Source organism: Cryptomeria japonica, chromosome 2, assembly GCF_030272615.1.
Source record: "Cryptomeria japonica chromosome 2, Sugi_1.0, whole genome shotgun sequence".
In the NCBI taxonomy this organism is placed as follows: Eukaryota; Viridiplantae; Streptophyta; class Pinopsida; order Cupressales; family Cupressaceae; genus Cryptomeria; species Cryptomeria japonica.
Window position 1 is genome coordinate 300766351 of NC_081406.1, and position 20814 is coordinate 300787164.

Here is a 20814-nt window from a genome sequence, read left to right on the forward strand (position 1 = left end):
TAAAGGGTGCATGAAACAAGTTTTAAATCGTTAAAAATCTCTTAATTTCAAGGGTTTTTTTATTTTGTCAAGTCATTGCCGAGTCATAGCTGAGTCACGAGTCGAGTTGGCCTTGCCGAGTTCGAGGCGAGTCTGAGTCTGGGAACTTTGGTATCGATGACTCCAAGGAAGCTCACACACCAGGATACACTTAATACTGCTCATGCTTTGAACAGGTTACTCTCAATAGGTAATATGAATTGCTGGCCACTGACAATCTTTACACACTGAAGGAAAACCTCGTGCCATGCAAAAGGGAAAAGCTGACATAGCTCCGTCATGAAGAACAGAAGACGCACAGATAAACCACACCAATAGATACGGAATTAAAGCTTCAATCTGTAACCATACTCAAAGGCAAATGCACCTGAATGTAACATCCATTCTGCCAACGTTATTAGCATATAAATTCATCGGCCAGAGCCAGTCTATTCATTCACCAGGCGCTCAGGCAGACAGAAACATATGATGTGATTTGAATATGTCCAAAGCTATCAGCCTCCATAAGTATAGTTAAAACATTAACAAAGCAAAACATTATGAGAATAATAGTTTTGCCTCCTCTTATTTGAACCACCTCATATTAATGTCTCATTCCATAAAACTTTAATCGTCCAGCATATATAATCTGAGTGGCCATTTATTAAACAGACTCATATAATTTCCCTATGCCAAACTTAAGAAAGAGTAATACAACCTGTGATATTATAATAAAGTGCCACTGTCCGAAAAATATTAATCTTTCGAAATATAGTGCCAATACTCAATCAATTCCATGCCAATGTGAACAAGAACATATAAAGCCGTAGCTTCAAGAAACCTCAGACCAAATAGTTTATTCACCATACTATTAATTTATTCACACAGTATCATAATTTAACCTTCAGAAATATTAAATTAGTAATCAAATCCTTATTTCTGGGAATAATAGATACCTCCGAAAGAACATTTATTCTTAACTCCATAAAATACTTCCATCATCAGACGTTTTCTGATAATCCTTACTCTGCAGCTTCACCAATTACTGAAATTGGTCTCCAAAGAAGACTCTTGTTGAAGCCTGATTGTGAACTCCGTCACAAATACACCTCCAGTTTCAGACTGGGTTTTTGTCCAACCCTACAAGTGCAAGGGTTTTCATCCTCCCATTCTATGAAAGCCAAAGCTCTCCAATGTTATGATATTGCTATCAGGATTCAACTGTGGAAAATATCATCATTTGACTTGCTGTGGAAAATATCTCCTACTTATCACTCTCCAATGTTCTCCAATAAAATAATTTCCTCAATACCATTTCTTTCTTTGGCCATCCTTTTATAATAATTTATTGGTAACCATTTCATAAATAAGCATTAAAATAATAAAGTGACATTTAATCATATTTAAATTTTAAACTTTAAAAAGTCACTTTATATTAAATAATTAATTAAATACTAATTGCCTTCAAATAACTTAAAGACATATTAATTATTTAATTTAATAGCTGCCAAAATGGGACATCACAGTTCCCTTCCAAACAATTTTCCACCCAACTTCTACTTTGATTCAAAAATCATAATTCAATGTTGTAATTAATTAAGGAGATGAATACTCCTTATATAGATCTTTCCATAACGAAAACGATCAAGAATAGAAACACGAAAGAGAAAAGGAAACTTCGTAGAACTAACGAAAGATGAAAGACATAAATTGAAGTTTCTAAATACTACTAAACTAAATGACTAAGATGACCATTATATCAATATTACTATATTATTTTAATACCCTCCCTTAATGGTCATTCTACTAACTACCCTATAGAAGATATGGCATAATTTGCAGATCAGTTGGTCGCAAATGCATAAAAGGCTGCCCCCTTCTCAAAACGCTCTGCAAAATGAGCCTACTACTGAGACCCACCCTGGTTCTACAAAACTTCTAGATATGACCAAGTTTACCATAATCCTTCCAACATGAAGTTGGGTAACAAAGCTATCCCTCCCTCAGCTTCTCAAAACTTGCACGAAAAACCCATCATGATTTTTTTCACCCAAAAAATAGCAACACCCTTCATGATTTTTTGTGAAAAAATTCATGAAACCCTCCAATAAAGCAAGAACACACAATTTTTGTGTGAAAAAAAATGCAAAAAACGAATAGAGAAACCACAGTTTTTTAAGAGAAAATCCTGCAAAATTCCCTAACTTTTTGTGGAAAAAAATTTAGAAAACCCATCAACAATTTTTGAGGAGAAAAACATACAAAACCCCCTAGTCTGTTCAAAAACTTTACTCGAGGCCATCAAGAGTAGGAAACAAAAATAAAACTCCCTGATTTTTGTACGAAAAATCATGCAAAACCCTTCCATGATTTTTTGTGGAAAAAAATTTAAAAACTCACGAATTTTTTTAGGGTCAAAAAAGAACCTAAGCTCTGATACCATGAAATGATAATTCTATGTTGTAATTAATTAAGGAGAGGAATACTCCTTATATAGAAAATTACAAGATGATCTTTCCATAATGGAAGCGATCAAGAATAGAAACATGAAAGATGGAAGGAAACTTTGTAGAACAAAGATGAAAGACATAAACGAAAGTTTCTAAATACTTCTAACTAAATGACTATGATGATCATTATATCAATATTACAATATTATTTTAATAGATTCTAATCTAGTGATACCCACTCTTCAATTCTACCTTGCTAAAATATGTCAATCCACTAAAACAATCAATAAGATCATCCATCCTTGGCAATGGAAATACATAATTTGAAAGTAATCTTGCTAATGGCTCACATTTGGACATGTTTTGTAGTCTCTGCCTTTCTTCATTGCTAGTAAAGTTTGTACAGCATAGGGACTCAAACTTTCTCTATTTAATCCTTTCTTCAATAATTCTTCAACTTGCATGTTTAAGTCTTCATTTTCAACTGGGGTTAATTTATGAGCAACTTTGTTTGGTAGGCTTGCTCTTGGAACTAGATCCATGTTATGACTCATACTTCTATCCGAAAAAACCCTTCTAATAGGTTATCTAAAATAATATCATTGTATCTTTGCCAACAACTTACTGATTTCTAAATGTCTCACCTTTTACTTTTTTTATGTGCTACAAAATACTTTTAAGATAAATGTGATACAAACCTTCTCTTGCTTCCTTCAAAAATTGTTTACCATTTACCTACAACTTTTGTAATCCCATCCAGTCTTTCACCTTCTTCCTTTAAGGACAAAAATATATGTTTCATCCCATCCTTAGTCAACTTCTAAGCATGCTCTCTACCATCATGTGTAGTTTTCCTACCAAACTACAAACTACCACAATCTACCCAATAAAAATATACAAACATCCATAGGCATGATATCACACAAAACTTCATCATCATAAACTCCAACCTTAAACAAGGCAACGTTCACTAACCAAAATCTTATGATCCTTTTGCAACCAAGAGAATAATAAGGATTTGAATGCTATATCCATTTTCAGATTTAACTTTCATACCATCTCACTTGAAACCAAAATTATCATTATTACCACTATCAATAAAAATGCAACACTTACATCCAAACATACATTTACTTATAAACATTTTTTTTTCCTTTGAATTGGTTCATTCCAATCTACTATAGGTTTCAACAAATTTCTCTTCATCGATAATGATTCCACTTTTTTCCAGCAAACTTGTTCTCCATTAGAAGAAACGTCTTTATAAACATGTATGGCTCTTGTAGTTCTCTTAGATCTTTTGTCATATCTTCATTATGACCATGTACATTCAAATGCTCTATGTCCTTCAACACCACATTTAAAACAAGCTCCTCTTAATAATCTTCCACCAACTCTTCCATATCTTCCTCCGCCTCATCGACAATGTTCAAATCTCCCTCCACGATATCGTTCAATCCTTTCTTTTGCTTCTACTTCTTTGATATGAGTTCCTATACCACTATGTTGATGTCTTCCTCTCTAGAATCTACCACCTCTTCCTTGCTTATTCTACTTATTTTCAAAACTCATGTACAACTTATATATTAATCGTACCTTCTTAAGTGGATTTCCTTAACTATTCATGTAACTGCCACCTTCACTTTACTTCATGATTGTTAGCTCTCTTGTTCTCAACTTATAAATTTGCTCAATACTTAGACTTCAAATTATATATCATCCTATCCCACTTTTCAAAATTTGAACTTTGAATTTCTATTCCTTCCTAAATGAATTTCCTTCCACCATATAGCAACATGACCTTTATGCTTTGTTTTCACAAACTTCACCATCTCAATATCAGAAATTTCCTCATACTCACAATTTTCTTCTAAATGAGTCAACCAATCAAACAACTCTTTAGGATTCAAACTACCATCATAATTAAGAATACCAATTATAGTCCTCTTACCGATATTAGAGATGATTTTCAACATCTTTTCCTCTTAATCCTCTTCGTCCATCATGCCTTGTTCAATTTCTTATCCATTGCCTTGCTCATTTGCTCCATTTTATTAACTCTAAGGTTATGACACCTTCTTTGGTCTTCAACAACATCCAGTCAAATCTAGACATTCCTCATCATATCAAACATTTCTTCAATTCAGCTTACACCATGGGGAACACCTTGACCGCTTCCCATTCTTTGTGGAGGCATCTTGTCAAATTTGATGCAACTCACCTCCAAGAGGAGGATCTATTCACAGCTAGATTATAACTTCCCAAGGAATCTTCAAGCCAACAACTCAATGCTTGAAGACTCAATTCAATCTTCTCCTTTCAAGACTCAATTCTATGCTTCGATATACTTCCACTTTCCTTCTCTTTGCTTAAGGATTCAAATCTAGGCTTTAATACTATCTGAAACAATCATAGTTGGAAAGTCCAATTAAAGACTATCTTCTAAGTATGCAACAAATAATAATACTTAACAAATTTGCATAGCAGATAACAAAAAATTTACACAATGAAATGATTGGATTAATTCACAAACATAGGTACATCATAGATTCAAGAGCTTCAATACAATTCTGGCTTCAGCCTTTTGATACAAAATATAACCTCTCAATAATCAGCTATAACTTGTCTTCAACTGCCATTGTCTACTCCTTCACTTGCTTTGTTCTCCCCAATTTCTAGCTAAATAATTGTCCTCAAATGATATAGGACCTTTTCTTGTATAAAGAAAGATGTTGCAAGATTGGCCTAAGTGAAATGTAGTACACCACCCTAGGAACATGTGATAAGCTAAGTTACCGGTACTTCCCATTTTGCCCACGAATCCGGATGCGGTGCGTATCGGATTCGGATTCGCCCCGGAATCCCTGTGGATTCGGACAGGGTACCGATTTTTTCCCCCTGAAACGTATCCGATATTTGACTCACGAATCCCGACGCATCCGGTGTAGACGTGGCGATTCCATACGGTTTTTTTGACGAATCCGCATCATTCGCAAATTTCGAGGGGTTTTTCCACGGGTCGAATATGTCGTTTAACATTTAAAACCCTAAAGCAAAGGCAAAAATAAAAACTCGTGAAAACCGAAAAAACGCGAAATTTTGAAACCATATCGCGCGACGGCACAGGGGTTTGAGGACGCGCGATGGCACAGTGGTGAAAGAAGGCACGCAGACACAGAGGAAGCGCCACGGGCCACGGCAGGAGGCAACGGCACAGAGGACGCCCGCGACGACGGCGGGAGGCGCCACGGCAGGAGGGCGAAGGCACAGAGCAGGCGCGCGACGACGGCGGGAGGCGCCACGGCGGGAGGGCTTCGGGATCAGGTATGATATTAATTTTTTTATTATAGTGTGCTATATTTTATTAAATTTTATTATAGTTAAAAAAATAATTAAAATTTATTAGTTTGTTAAATTTTAATATTTATTATAGTTTTTTTTTTTTTTAATAGTTTGCTAATTAAAATTTATTAGTTTGTTAAATTTTAATATTTATAATAATTTTTTTTAAAAACTACTCATTTTTAAAATATTAAAAATAATAATAATTTAATAATAGGTATATTTTTTAAAAACTATATTAGTTTGTTATATTTTTAAATATTTTAATTTAATAATTAAAATTTATTAATTTGTTAAATTTTAATATTTATAATTAATTTTTTTTAAAAACTACTCATTTTTAAAATATTAAAAATAATAATAATTTAATAATAGGTATATTTTTTAAAAACCTAATAACTTTCATAATTATAATAATTTCACTTTTATTTTAAATAAATTATTAAATTTAATTTTATTATTTATATATTTAACATTTATAATCTATTGTTTAATATTAAATATTAATATTTTTTTTTTAATTTGTTGTAGAAATCATAATGGCAACGACTACTAGCTCTACTCCTCAAAGCTCTACTCCTCAACGGACTTTCAAAACTGACCCAAATTCACCTTTATGGAAATATGTCAAAATAATAGACCAAGTAAAAGGTGGTGGAACATTTTTATGGATATGCAACTTCTGTAGTACGAAAAAAACTAGCTCCTACAGTCGTGTCAAAGCCCATTTTTGTGCCATTCCCCAACAAGGAATCAAACCATGTCTAGGAAAGAATGGAAATGGGATGTCACCTCAAGAAATAGCAGGATATATTAGAGAGCAAGAGGAAGCAGATGCAAGAGTTGGTCGTGCCTCAAACCATCCTTTGTTGACAAGAAGAGGAAGTAAATCAAAGAGGCCCCCTACTTCTCCATCTTATAGCGATTTTCCTGATATCATGGTAGAGAGCCACCCATTCTTGGACCCAATTAGTGAAGAACCTGTTATTGTGAAGAGAAGCAAGGGACCATTAGAGAGAGCATTTAAGAATGATGCTAGAGAGATTGCAGATCAATCCGTTGGAAGATGTCTATATGCAAACGGTTTGTCATTTAATGTGGTACGATCACCATATTGGCAGGATATGTTGAAAAAGGTAAATGAGGCTCCACAAGGGTACATAGGGCCAGGTTATGAGAAGGTGCGTAGCACCTTACTAGCAAAGGAGGTAAAAAACATAGACAATGCATTGGCTCCCATTAGAAATTCATGGAAACAAACAGGGGTGTCCATCATTTCAGATGGATGGAAGGATACCAAAAATCGGCCATTAATTAATGTAATTGCAGTGTGCCCTAAAGGGGCAATGTTTCTGAAAGCTGTGGATTGTGAAGGACAGGTGAAGGATGCACAATTTATTGCTAACATCCTTATACAATGCATTCAAGATGTGGGACCTCAAAATGTTGTCCAAGTAATAACGGATAATGCAAAGAATTGTAGAGCTGCAGGTATGTTGATTGAGACACGGTTTGAACACATATTTTGGACACCTTGTGCTGTCCACTCTCTCAACCTCATGCTACAAAAGATAGGCAGGAAAATAGATTGGATCAAACAAATTTATGTTGAGGCTGAAGAGATCCAAATATTCATCACAAACCATAACATGTCACAGGCCATTTTCAGATCATTTTCACAGTTGGAGTTGCTAAAGGTAATTGAAACACTTCAATTTTTAAAATCTACATTTCACTTTGATGGTTACTTAATTTTTTTTTTTTTATCATGTCTTCTTTGTATTCTAATTTTTATTTTTAATTTTTGAATAGGTTGCCGAGACCCGATTTGCATCCAACACAATCGTCTTGAGGCGACTTGTGAAGGTGCGACAGCCACTTGCTAGCATGGTAATTAGTCAAAGTTGGTCCCTATGGAGGCAATCCAATACTGAAAGGGCAGCAAATGTAAAGCGCATGATCCTAGATGACACTTGGTGGGATCGAGTGGAATATCTTTTGAGTTTCACTGAGCCCATCATGAGTATGATCCGTTATACTGACATGGATCACCCATGTTTGGGAGAGGTATATGATGGCATTGACTCGATGATTGAGAAAATGAAAGCCATCATCAATGCAAAAGAGCAAGATCCCGAAGAAACTTTCTTCAAAGAGGTTCAATCAATTTGTGTTGAGCGGTGGAACAAAATGACCACCCCACTACATCTTCTTGCATTTGCATTGACTCCCAAATTTTATAGTGATGAAATGCTTGCTAAGCCATCAAGGGTACCACCATATAGAGATTCAGAAGTCAGTGAAGGGTGTAGGACAGCACTTACTAAACTCTTCCCAGATTCTGAAATGGAGGATTTAATGACAAGTGAGTTTGCTGATTTTGTAGCCTCCAATGGTCAAAGTGTTTCCGCTCTCTGTGACAAGTATAAAAAGGATTCTCATGCTTGGTGGTACCTCAATGGCCATACATCACCAAACCTTCAAACTCTTGCAATCAAAGTTTTATCGCAAGTAAGTTTCTTAATTTTTATTGCTCTCTAAATTTAGATTTTTTACTATTTTATAATTGTCACCCTCTCACTTTGTGTCAATTATTCAATAGGTTGCTAGTTCCTCTTCATCTGAGCGAAATTGGAGCACATACTCCTTTATCCACTCAGTGAAACGCAACCGACTGGCAGCAAGTAAGGCAGAAGAGCTCGTTTATGTGCATTCAAACTTGCGCCTTCTTACTCATAAACAAAATGAGTATAAGGATGGGAGCACAAAGTTTTGGGATGTAGATCCAGAGCGAACTGATTTGGATTTTTCAGCTGCCACACAATCTTTACTTTCTGGGGAGTCTGATAGCCAATGTGCTGCTAGTGCAAGTGGCAGTGAGGCTGCATGTGGTTCCAGTACTCTACCTACATCATCTAATGTCAATGATGATGTTGATCTTGATCTTCCTAGTGACCCATATGATGCTATTGCTGATTATTAGTTGTGTCATTTTATTGTTGAACGGTTGAGCCAGTGAACAATGAATTCGATATCTATCATAACATTCAAAGTTTGTAATTTTGTTATAGACTTATAGTTATATCAATATGAATCATATATGATAGTTCCAAGTTTTGTTTAGCATATGGATGATATGTGGGATTCTAAATTTAATTTTTGTTTCTACTTATTAGAGTGTATATATGTATATATTTATGATTTTTACATTTTTTTGTACGGACGTACCCATACGTACCCAGGCCCCCCCTAAAAAAAATGCCGTACCAGCGTACCGTACCCACGTACCCGTACCCGTACCCGTACCCGTACCAGCAACTTAGGTGATAAGGATCAACCACAAATTGAATGATTTTCAACTTCAGTTTGCCTTGGAATTGGATGCATCACCTTGAAAATGTATAAAATTAATCTCTTTTGATGTGCATTGAATTATGAGTCTCAAAACTCAATGTGGTTTCTATGTGAACCCTATTAGGCCCAATAATTAAATTGATAACCTAATGATTGGCATATGATTTAAATATTTTGGCATTCAGTCCAACTAGGTTCCGTTACACCATGAGATCATGATTCAACAACCAATAAGGCATCAAATATAAACAAATCACATAGGCATGCGCACAATGCTTGGTAGACATTATGTTCAAACCATGATGACAATTGATTTCATGTGCGGTATCATACAGCTTGATGACTACTAACTATGCTTAAACGACTATTTTGAAATCCCCAATATTAAGTATGCAACTGTGGTACTGCAAAATGACAAAACCTCTTGGAAAATGCCTAAACACAAGAAATATGATAAACAAATTTTTTTGGTTGATACAAGATTTGATTATAGGCCTGAGATGCTCGTACATAAATTGGTATGAAGCCCAAGAGCATGCTGTCTTGGATGCTTCTGTTGCACAACTTTCCTTAGTCTCAATCAATGAGGAAGGGAACGAGGCTGCTAATAAGACATGTATACTGCATCTATTGGGATTGGCACTAGCACTTCTTGTGGCTCTAATGAACCAGCTAGTAACATTGATGCTCTCAATCAAGAGCAACATGATGATTTGTATTGACTTTCTATGTTTAGTTGCACCAAAATACCTGTTTTGATTCATCTTTAACATTTGACATTAAATTGTCAACTGTGTTTGTATATTTTGTGCAAAATGTGACCATTTTTTATAATTTCAATATATCTTGTATGGCACTGCCCAGCCTACATAACCAAGGTTATAAAATTCAGCAAACCATTACATCCAAACCAGAAACTTAGGGTTTTGGCGTGTTGTGGTGAACACAAGGAATGGTACATCTATTGATAAGTTGCACGTTGTATGGCTAGTCCTCCAGACTTCCTTCTATCGGAATTACACATGCAGTGTTGAGAATAAGATCGCGCTAATGATCAAACCTTCCAGCAAAGCAGATATCACCAAAGCCCTTTAGAGGTAGTTCTTTAATGATTATGTCTAATTTTTGTAATCAGACAATGAAGGAATCCTTTTTCCAATGAAAACAATCAAGCAGCAATGACAGTTCACAGTTGTAGGTACAAGCAACCATATAAACTGCAAATAATATAAGAATATTAAAAACAGAGCAACAGTAGCAAACTGCTATAAAAAAGGCAAAAATGTGCTTCTCTAAGATGATGGCAAAACATAGCACACACCTTCTGCAGCATTTAACTCTTCGCCACTGTCTGAGCCATCTTCACTCTGGTATCCAGATTCTACAAACATAATAAACGAAAAAAAAACTGAATAAGAGGACATTCCTACAGTACTCAAAAATTATACCAAAAACTGCTACGGGCAGCAAAGATCAAGGAGTTATGTGGTTCCTGGTCCCTTAAAACCAAGTTTTTATAGCAAAAAAAAAAAGAAAGGATCAAGGAGTTACAGGATTAGAACCAGTGCTACAAAAATTTCCAATTAATCAAGATTTTCTTATCTGACTAAAATTTTCATAACATTCACATTTTCAATTTATCAAGTGCAATGATGAGCCTTCAAGATGCTAGCCAAAGCCTAGAGCCTAGGGACTAACTGGCCCACAAATAATTGAAATTTTCAATAGTAAAGTAAGCAATTGAAATAATTAACTCCTCAAAATCATTCATAAGCTACAACATATTTGCATCAATCATCATAAAATCCCAAGTAATCACAATAAATTGTGATTCTGTTTGGCAGTTTTTTCCAGTAAAAAATTATAATTTTTCAAATAAAATGTGGGGGCCAAATTTTTTCCAATTTTCTGCAACTAAATAACCAATAAATTTTCCAGATCGTGATAAATCACAAGTTTGACTGACTTTGACAGAGTTTGACCCTTTTTTTTTGGCATTTTTTTCTTTTTTTTGGGAAACCCTATTCACACTTTTTGCCAGCTGGACATTTTATTCTTTTTTCCAAAAACCCTAACCCTAAACAACTTCTTCCAATTAAACAATGATATTTTTGAAAAAAACTTTATCTTTTGGTTTGCCAATTTGTTCCCAAGAACAAGTTTTATCACACAACTATAGCCTGGTATAGTTACTAGCATTATCTTATAAGAGACATAAGTTTGAATCCCCGATTGAAGACATAGAAAATTTCAAAAACCCATTTGTTGATTTAAAAAGTTTACAATCAGGTGAGTGGACCTGTTAATTTCAGCATTACATATACTTTTTAGTTGACACTTAGGCCACAAAACACTAAATCTTCATTGCCAGTTTTAATCAAAAAGCTCATCAAACACAATAACTAAGCATATATGCATCCCCCAACAGTGCAGAGCAGATCCAACGGTTATTGATATTAAGTCAACAAGTAAGCAAGCCGCAAAAGTGACCAAGACAGTGTACAAGTTCAAGTTTGTAAAGCAATTAAAATGCCACATGTCTTGGAATACCAAAATGTTTGAATAAAATCTTTATGACATTTGACAGCTATTAAATTCCTACCATTGAAATACTTTCAGACAAGAAAGCACATCAGAAGAGATGTTGAACTATAAATGAAAAACTCTGCAAAAAAACATTAACTCTCAATTTATCGTGATTCATTTATGGCCACAATTTAATCTGTAAAAAACTCTTGGGCAAGTTTTTTGAAAAAATCGCAAAAAACCGGGAGCAAAACTCAAATAACTCTGCAGCAATGATTTGTCGGGTATTCTTTTTACTGAATACTATCATGCAATTGATTAAATAACCTTGCACCTTGCCATTTGCAAACCATTTAGTGTAACTATGTACCTATCCACAACAAGTTAAAAATAGGTGCCTTCAAGGGATGTGGCATCTCTATGGGAAGAATGTGAATCCTTTGGGTGTATATGTGAGGAAAACTTCAGTATGGTGTTTTTGCATGATATGGTAGTTTCATGTGGAAGTCTCATGCTTCTTGAATCATTTTCTTGAAAGTATGGTGTGAAGGCTGAAAAAGTTCATCAATGTGTATGAGATGAGCTGAAATTTTGAAAGGCTTTGTGTGCACATGCCAATGCCAACTATTGAACAAAGTATTTATTTTATGGAAGATGTGAAGTAGAGGATAACTTTAATTCTACAGAAAGGAGATTCAAGGAATGCAAATCCTCTATAACACATATTGAACTCAAATTCATTTAGAGGTTGCACTTTTTTTTTGGTATATGATATGCATTTAACTCAAACTTTGATTTATATATGATGGAAATCGGTAATATGTTCTACAAATTCAATGTATAAGTGTGTTTTTCAAGAATATTTTAAGAATTATATATTTTCAAATGTTCGATAAATTTGCCAAGTTTTTGCCAATTTATTCCCAATTTTTTGCCTAGTCCTGAGTTTTCAAAATATTTGGGCCAAAAGAGTTATTGCTGAGTAAGAGTTTTTCATCTTTGTGTTGAACATCAGAACAATTGTGCAACCGCATACTAAAGACTTGTAAAAATTTAAGGTTGCCTAATAAATATGCATTCTTGGCAGATGCTAGCATATTCTGCTTGAAACACGTAAAGAACTATACTTTTGGTTATTTTGTAAAAGGAGGCTCCTTTGTTTGGGTGAAAAAACAAAACAACGAAACAGAATGAGAGGTTGTGATCACAAAGCTTGCTGGTTGAAGGTTATTTGACCAATGTAATTAGAGGTTTACAAAAAGCTTATTGTCCAAATTTGAAGCTCTGCATATTATTGGAAGAAGCAATTATTATTTGTAAGAATTTTGAATCCATCTTCTTTGCCCATTGCTTCCATGACTGTACCAGGGTAGCATATTTTCTCACTAATAAAGAATTGACTTAATGTCCTTTACAACCCTTTTTAGCTCATGGGTGGCAGAGTGGGATGGTTTGGAGGATCTCACTATTAAAGAGAATGTGATCATTTCTTGGATGCCTCATGCACTCCTCTTTAGTTGGCTTCCCTAAAGGTGAGTATCAGCTTTTATTAGGCTTGTTTACCAGGGGATTGGGTTGATAATGATTTAAAGTGTCACAATTTTGACATGTGTGAAGCTTTGTTTGTTGTAAATGACCCACCCTCACTCTTCCTAAGGTAAATTACTTAGAGGAATTCCTTGGTGTTTTCTGTTTTGAAGCCAAGGTTGTTTGTGAAGCCATGTGAACCAAAATTTGACATGTTCTATGTCTGCAGTGTTGTAGTAGTTTTAGGCTTTTAGCTATTAGGCACACAAGAAGCTCGCTAGTGGTTGCAAAGACCCCTTCCAACATAGTCAGCTTTCCAACCACCATCTGCTGAAAATCTTTCATTGTCAGAATCTCATGCTTCTTAATCTAGTTAAAAGCATCTTAGGTGAAGAAGGTCTCATGGATAATAGGTCCTTGTGGTACCATGCTACCATTGTTGCAGAATTTTGTGAAACACTCAAACATGGTTCATTCTGAGGAAATTTGGGGATGATCAGAACTTCTGCTCCCACTCCCTGAGAATGTGACACTGATGGGACGATTTAGAGGGGTTGCAACCGAAGAACATGTCTGGTGTGGACCATAGATCACGACATGTACTGGCATGGATGGGGCTAAATTAGCAGCGATTAAGACTAATGCAAGCAGTCAGAATGATACTGACACCTTATTAGCTTATGGCAGGATTCATTCTGTAGTTAAGTTTCTGTTGGTTTCTCAAAACAAGGGCACACTAGAGGTAACCAGTGCTTATACCCTGTGTCAGATTTTGGTTGGTTAGTTGCAGAGTTCCTCCAAACGGTCTGAAATAATTTGTGGAATTAAGTTTGAGGGTTTAGGGAGCATTCTGGGAGTTGTAAAGTAAAACTAAGACTGTGATTGTGGCAGCTGAGGGTTCAAACAGCTGTTGTGTAATGGGGATGATGGGAATGGGACTGAAGTTGGAGTTGAGCACTGGGGTGTCTTGGAACTTCCATAGTTTGGTTGGTGTTTGATGGCTTTTTGTTGAGACATGGACCAGCTAGGACTCAAACCTAGGACCTTCCATATGCTGCTGGAGTGCTCTACCACTGAGCTACTGGCCCCTCTTGGAACAGTCCATTGTTGGTCCGGGTGTGGCTTATTTCCAACACCAACACCCCCCCTTAAGCCACACCTCTCATGTGCTTGGGGCTCCTAGCCTGGACCTGGCTCTGATACCATGTTGAGACATGGACCAGCTAGGACTCAAACCTAGGACCTTCCATACGCTGCTGGAGTGCTCTACCACTGAGCTACTGGCCCCTCTTGGACCAGTCCATTGTCGGTCCAGGTGTGGCTTATTTCCAACACCAACACTTTTTGTCTGGTCATGTTTTGCTTTAGATAGCTTTGTGTAGTCGTTTCCTTCTGCTTCACAGTTGCTAGACCCCTGCATAAGCTGTTCATGCAGGCTTTTTACCTGTATCTCATTGAGTTTTGTTCTCTTATGCTAACTTTATGGGCTGGGGCCCCTATCAATCCCACCTACTATTATGATATTATATATAAAAATCTATCCAACAATTAATTAAGTATTACTTTTCTTTAAAAATTCTTTTTTCTTTTTTGCTTCAAAGGGTCTCCATTTTCCTTAACCTCTTCCTAGACTCCCATTCTCCCTTCGAAATAATTCCTTCTCCTTAACCCCTTCCTACACTTCAATTCTATCTATAAAATCAATTACATTAAAACCTAATATAATATATTAAACAATATTCTTTTGGAAAACATTGCTAACCCTATTAGTTAAACTACAGTTTAATATTCACTTTATACAATTGATTGACCTTAAAATGATTTTCAAATTTTTCATTTTGTTAACAATTTAACCTTAACTAACCACCTGACCAGCCTTTTATTTTAAGCCAACTATTACCTCTTTGCCAATTTAACCCTTAAAGGTATATTTATAATATTAATAAGGTCTGTGTTTCTTTGCCAAACATTGCTTCCCTCAAGATGAATGAGTTATGCACTCAGTAATTGGAGAAAAGCTTGAATAGCTTCTATGCAGCTCATCCAGAAGAGTTTCGATGACAATTAGCTAAACCACTGCAGAAAACAAAACCATGAAGAAGAATGGTTTCTCAATTTTGAAACTGTTTGCAAAAAACCAAAGCACTAAATTGTTCCATTTACCACAGCTAAAGAATACTTATGTGAAAGAAGGCAGCTCAAATCTCACGATTAAGGGTAATCCAAAGATTCCAAACTGTGTATGAGTTCCATGGATCAAGGCCCAAGAAAAATCCAAGACATCTTGGAGCTGAATAAATTTGCTTACACAGTGACATCAAGTTTGCAGCATACTGACAAGCTTATCTATACTGACAAATCCATTTACCACAGCTAAAGAATACTTATGTGAAAGAAGGCAGCTCAAATCTCACGATTATGGGTAATACAAAGATTCCAAACTGTGTATGAGTTCCATGGATCAAGGCCCAAGACAAATCCAAGACATCTTGGAGCTGAATAAATTTGCTTGCACAGTGACATCAAGTTTGCAGCATACTGACAAGCTTATCCATACTGACAAATCCATTTACCACAGCTAAAGAATACTTATGTGAAAGAAGGCAGCTCAAATCTCACGATTAAGGGTAATCCAAATATTCCAAACTGTGTATGAGTTCCATGGATAAAAGCCCAAGACAAATCCAAGACATCTTGGAGCTGAATAAATTTGCTTGCACAGTGACATCAAGTTTGCAGCATACTGACAAGCTTATGGGAGCCTTTTACATGGGATACATAAATCAAAACATATCCAAGCTTGATCTAGGTATTGACCATAGATTTATGTACATTCAAAAAATAAAATAATTATTTTCTATTTTTCTAGGGCCCAAGCCCTCAAAGTTGTAGCCAATAACTGAAATACGATTTATTCTCTTGAATTGTGTGCAGTTACTTAAATTACATACATTTAAGTCAATTATAATTTTCCTAAAGTTTAATGTTAATATTTAATTGATAAATATTTCCTTATTATAATCCGTTGGCAAATTTTCCCCAGCTTATATGTATTATTTTATTTGGACAATGCATTCTTCTGTCTTTGGTGACCTTGAATTTCTTGCACTTTTTCACCATGTAAGCACAATTTCCAACTAATGCTATGCCTTCATGATTTTCATCTCCTACAAGAAACAGACGGGAGGATTTTTCATGCCTTCACTACTTCTGCTTGCATGTCTTCTAGCAACCTGCATATTACTGTGACTGAGGAGTCGTGTGCATTGCAAGAACTGCCATCTCTTATGACGAGCTGCAATTTGTATGGTCAGTTCATCTGTGCTTCTTTATTTTAAAACTATGTGCATGATGCAAGCATAAAATGGCACACCAACAATCGAGTTTAGGTCCTTAGGACAATACAAATTTGACCTAGGGTAGACCTTTCAGAGAAGCAAATACTGTTAAAATTCTTGTCATTAATGCCAAAAGGTTGCAGACTAATCAAATGAATTCACAGGTTTCAGAAACACACAATGATTGTATCCGTTACTTACAAACTCTCTGAAGATTCTATTGATTTGATTTCAGGATCGCATTTCTGAGTATTCGGTGCTGTTGTATATCGGAAACACATCCGTACAAAGTCGGGTTCTCAGTTGCACATATCTGCACAAAGGGATTGACTTATGGAAGCAAGCATTCTGGTGCGAAAAGATTGAGAAGTTATCGCCTATTGAAGAAGTTTGAATTGAATCGTTGGGATTATTTACAAAGGAATCAAACGAAATGTCTTCTGTTAAATAATCGAGCAGTGTCTACAAGTAATCAAGTTATTTGTAGAATTCATGTGACTATTTTTTTTGGTTTGTGGCGATTGTGTTTTGGTTAATAATAACAAACTCATTTCATTATAATCTTCCTATTTGATGAGAACGTAAGACTTTGGTTATGTATAACTGTTGCGGTTGTTGGCAGATGTAAAAGTCAGTTTAAACTTCCCAACTAATTCCAACTTCATAGTCGGTTGGGAAACTTCTCTCTTAGTTGCCAATACAGATAGAGCAAGGTTTATTTGAAGATGAAAAAAGGTTTCGATGACAAGTTGTTGTTGGGTAAGGACGTGTGAAGACATCATTAATAAGAGTTCGCCTTCAATATTTTGGGAAAGAGAGTAGATTATCATTCAAGTCTGATAAAGCAAATGTGAGTGGTTTTATCTGATGTGAACTGTGAGAATGAAGTGGGGATCGCTGAATTGAGAAGTATAATACAGATTCGATGAGAGAAATAAAGTATGAATAACAGAGAATTCTGAAAATACACAAAGACTTTGTGAATGTGTAGAATGATTGGGTAATACTTAGAGTTCTGGGAATATCGCTGATATTCAAGACACATACTGAAGACAGTAACATAGCGTATGACGAATCAATAAGAGAAATATGCAAGGAAGAATGTAATGTGTAAATGAGGCGTTGGTTGAACTTCATTTCCAGACTAAAACTCATAACATATGACAAGCATTGTCCAAGGTTCTGTTTGCAGATTACTCTGATTGTTAGTGCATTGTTCTTCAGGACATTCAAATATACAGAGACAGCTTTGCCTATTCTTATTGTGTGATATTCATATACACAGAGACTGCTTTCAGATCTGCCTCTTTATTTTTGCATAGCGGAGATTGCTTTAAGATTTGTTTAATCGTTCTGTGTGGCATTTGTTTATACAGATAGCTTTCAGACTGACTTACCTATCCATTCTGTGGGGCAGAAACTGTTTTAATAGTTGTCTATTCATTTTGTGTTACATTCAGAATATACAGACACACATTGTTGTTGGTACATCTCTCTACACAAAGATCTTTTGATAATTCAGTTTAGTATTTGATCTTTGAAGTAGTAATTGAACAATATCTTGTAATTAAGTTGTACTTGGAGTTGGTGCTCTAAGAAGTTTTGAGTTGGTGCTCAAAGTGTTTTGATGAGGGGTTTGGTGACTCCTTAGGGTTGGTGCCCTTAAACATTGTAATAGGAGTTTTAACTGTGAGGCTGCATTAGGACAGTCAATCCTAGCAGCATTTCTCACCGTGGTTTTCCCACATTGGGTTTCCACGTAAATCTTTTATGTACTGAATTTTTTGTGTTCTACAAATACCACCAAGCCCTAAAAGCACAATCCTATGTTGGTTGTGTGAATTTTTTGTAGTTTAAAGATATAAAAATTATTAGTCTGGTAAAAATAATTAGTCCGTAGACAAGAATACATTTGTTAGTACAAGAAAACATACAATCTGCAAATAAAATTTAATTTGGAAACAAAACTGCACACAAACTTCTAAAACAAAAACTAAGATTCTAGATATTAAAAGAATCTTCCTCTAAGACAATGGCAAAATATGGAGAGCACCTTCTGCGCCATTGAACTCATCACCACCATCTGAGCTATCCTCGCTTTGATATCCAGATTCTGCAGGTGTAACAAATAAAAGACTCGATAAGAGCAAATTTATCACAAACTCAAAATTATCTGATAATATTGTTCTTAACATTACTGTACAGTGATGAACAAGAAGCTACGCAACACTGTCAAATGGTTAAAACGTTGATACCAAAATCCATGCAATCTTAGTAAAATTGTCATTTTTAACCTTATCGGGAGCCTAGATAAGGCTGCAAACTGCTTGCACAAATCCCATGGAATGATTTCATAAAGATTCAATGCACGTCCTATAAACATTCAATGCCATAAAAGATCGGTGACTCGGAGGTAGGGCAATCAAAGGAGCCAGTGAGGAATCTATATTCAAGTTCTAGCTGGCTTCATGTCTTACAACATGATTGACGCAGAAACAATTGGAATTCCAATAGTAAAGCAAGTAAGCGGAAAAATTAACCGCTCAAAAACATTCATTGAGCACAGAACTTGACACAGGAACATATTTAAAATCGTCTACAAGCTGTAATTGGAGGATTTTCTTTAATAAAGTTATAAATACTCCTTAGAAGGCAGGAAACGCAGCTCTATTCAGAAAAGTAGCTTAACTTCAGATAGAAGATAGAGACAGAAATGAAACAAAGGATAAAAACATGTACTTATGATAAAATTGTTTAGAGAAGGATGAAATGGCTTCTGTTTCAGAGGTTGAAAAATAAATGCTTGGGCAGCCAGAAGTGCCGTATCTCATTATATGATGAAGAGGTATATATTTATTTCCTTTGTGATTTGTTTTATAGCACAGGATTATGTACATTGTACTGGGAACACCTACATCAGAACTGTAGCCCGATAACAATTTACAAGCATTATCTGAATCTCACACGAAGCACGGGTTCAAAATCTCGGACGAAGACAGACTTAAAAAATTCCAAAGATTAATTTTATAATTTACAAATTGAGGGAATGAAAGTGAATGAAGGCATAGTCCATAGATATAGAAAACCAAAACCCTAATCATATTGCCCAAAACCATTACAAACCGGCACAATACATTGTCAGTGGCACCAAAGGAAAACCCAGATGAATCTTTACCGCAGAATTCCAATGCCATATAATATCTTCTCACATTAAAAATTGATTGAAGAAGCTGCGGAATCACCAAACAAAAAATGAAGAAAGGTGTTACCTGGAGATGCTTCTACTGGTACTTCTACTTCTTCTTCATCTTCCTCTTCTTCTTCTTCGTGATGAAGATCAATGTCAGCATCTGATGAAGATGAAGAGTCGTCAGAAGCATCATCGTTGTTATCAGCGTGCTCTGCTCTATAAAATTGTCGCTTGATCATTTTTGCTTCTGCTCATGGAAGTGTTAGTAGCAGTATTGGTAAATGCAAAGATACACGCAAGCTTGAGAGTAAAAGCGGGCGGTCGTGTTAGGGCTAAATATCAGTAGCCCTTCCCCGGATTTGAGGGAAGCATAACAATTACGAGTTTGTGTGCTTAATAGGTACCCACATTCCTAGTCATAGTTTAGGAATTTAAAGCTTATTATGATCTGATCAGTCAGTACTACTCTTTCTGACGTGGATGTTGAAAATTTAGTTAGTACCATTGGAAGTTGTCCTGTGCTGAGAAGAAATAACTAGCAATAGCACTGTGCTTACAAATAGTAAAAGAAGATTGACTTCCACTAAAAGTTTCAGTTAGGAGATTTGTGGGCTGAACAGACAAAAGGGAATGAAAAGTTTCATACATATTCTAGGTGAAAAAATATTGAACTTTGGGACAAGAAAAGCAAGAAAAATTTTATATGGGTGTGAAGTATGTGGAAGTAACATGTCAAATTATAGGTGAAGATAATTAAAAAGAATTTTGAAGCATCTAATTATAGGCAATCTCAAAATCAAAACCATAGTCTCATATGAAAAAAATTTGGCTGAAGCAGGTACTTTTTAATTAGATGTGTCTACGATAACCTGGTTAATAAGTTATTTAAAGAAGCTTGAAAACATGCATAATGAATCCTAGCCCAATATAGCTATTGAGGAGAATCTAGACACTAGGAAAAAAGCATGGGTGAAACAAAACAAAAAGTGGTAGAGCAAGTAGAACATCAAGTTGCATGAATGTCCTAATACCAATGAAGAAATAAAAAAAATTGTGACAATAAAATTTA

The 20814-nt window shown here is 35.4% G+C and overlaps 2 protein-coding genes across 4 annotated transcripts in view; one reads left to right on the plus strand and one right to left on the minus strand.

Moving 5' to 3' along the window:
* The window catches only part of LOC131075397 (stress response protein NST1), a 54794-nt gene extending 34462 nt beyond the window's left edge, over positions 1-20332 (minus strand). For both annotated transcript variants that reach the window (XM_058012237.2, XM_058012236.2), the window contains exons 1-3: positions 19825-20332; positions 18609-18668; positions 10486-10545 (exon numbers count right to left, since the gene is read on the minus strand). In XM_058012237.2, the coding sequence (XP_057868220.2) occupies positions 10486-10545; positions 18609-18668; positions 19825-19984 (280 nt within the window). In that variant the 5' untranslated portion in view covers positions 19985-20332. The remainder of the gene's footprint in view (positions 1-10485; positions 10546-18608; positions 18669-19824) is intronic.
* LOC131074509 (uncharacterized) lies at positions 6187-9126 on the plus strand. Of its 2 annotated transcripts, none has more exons than XR_009371531.1 (2): positions 6187-8321; positions 8413-9124. XR_009371531.1 is itself a non-coding variant. In XM_059216597.1 (2 exons), exons 1-2 carry the CDS (start codon positions 7698-7700, stop codon positions 8791-8793), a joined length of 1005 nt encoding a protein of 334 aa, XP_059072580.1. In that variant the 5' UTR covers positions 6187-7697; the 3' UTR covers positions 8794-9126. The 2 variants fall into 2 exon arrangements, 1 of the variants encoding a protein (XP_059072580.1); XM_059216597.1 differs by having other exon boundaries at positions 8413-9126.
* Positions 20333-20814: the final 482 nt, after the last annotated feature.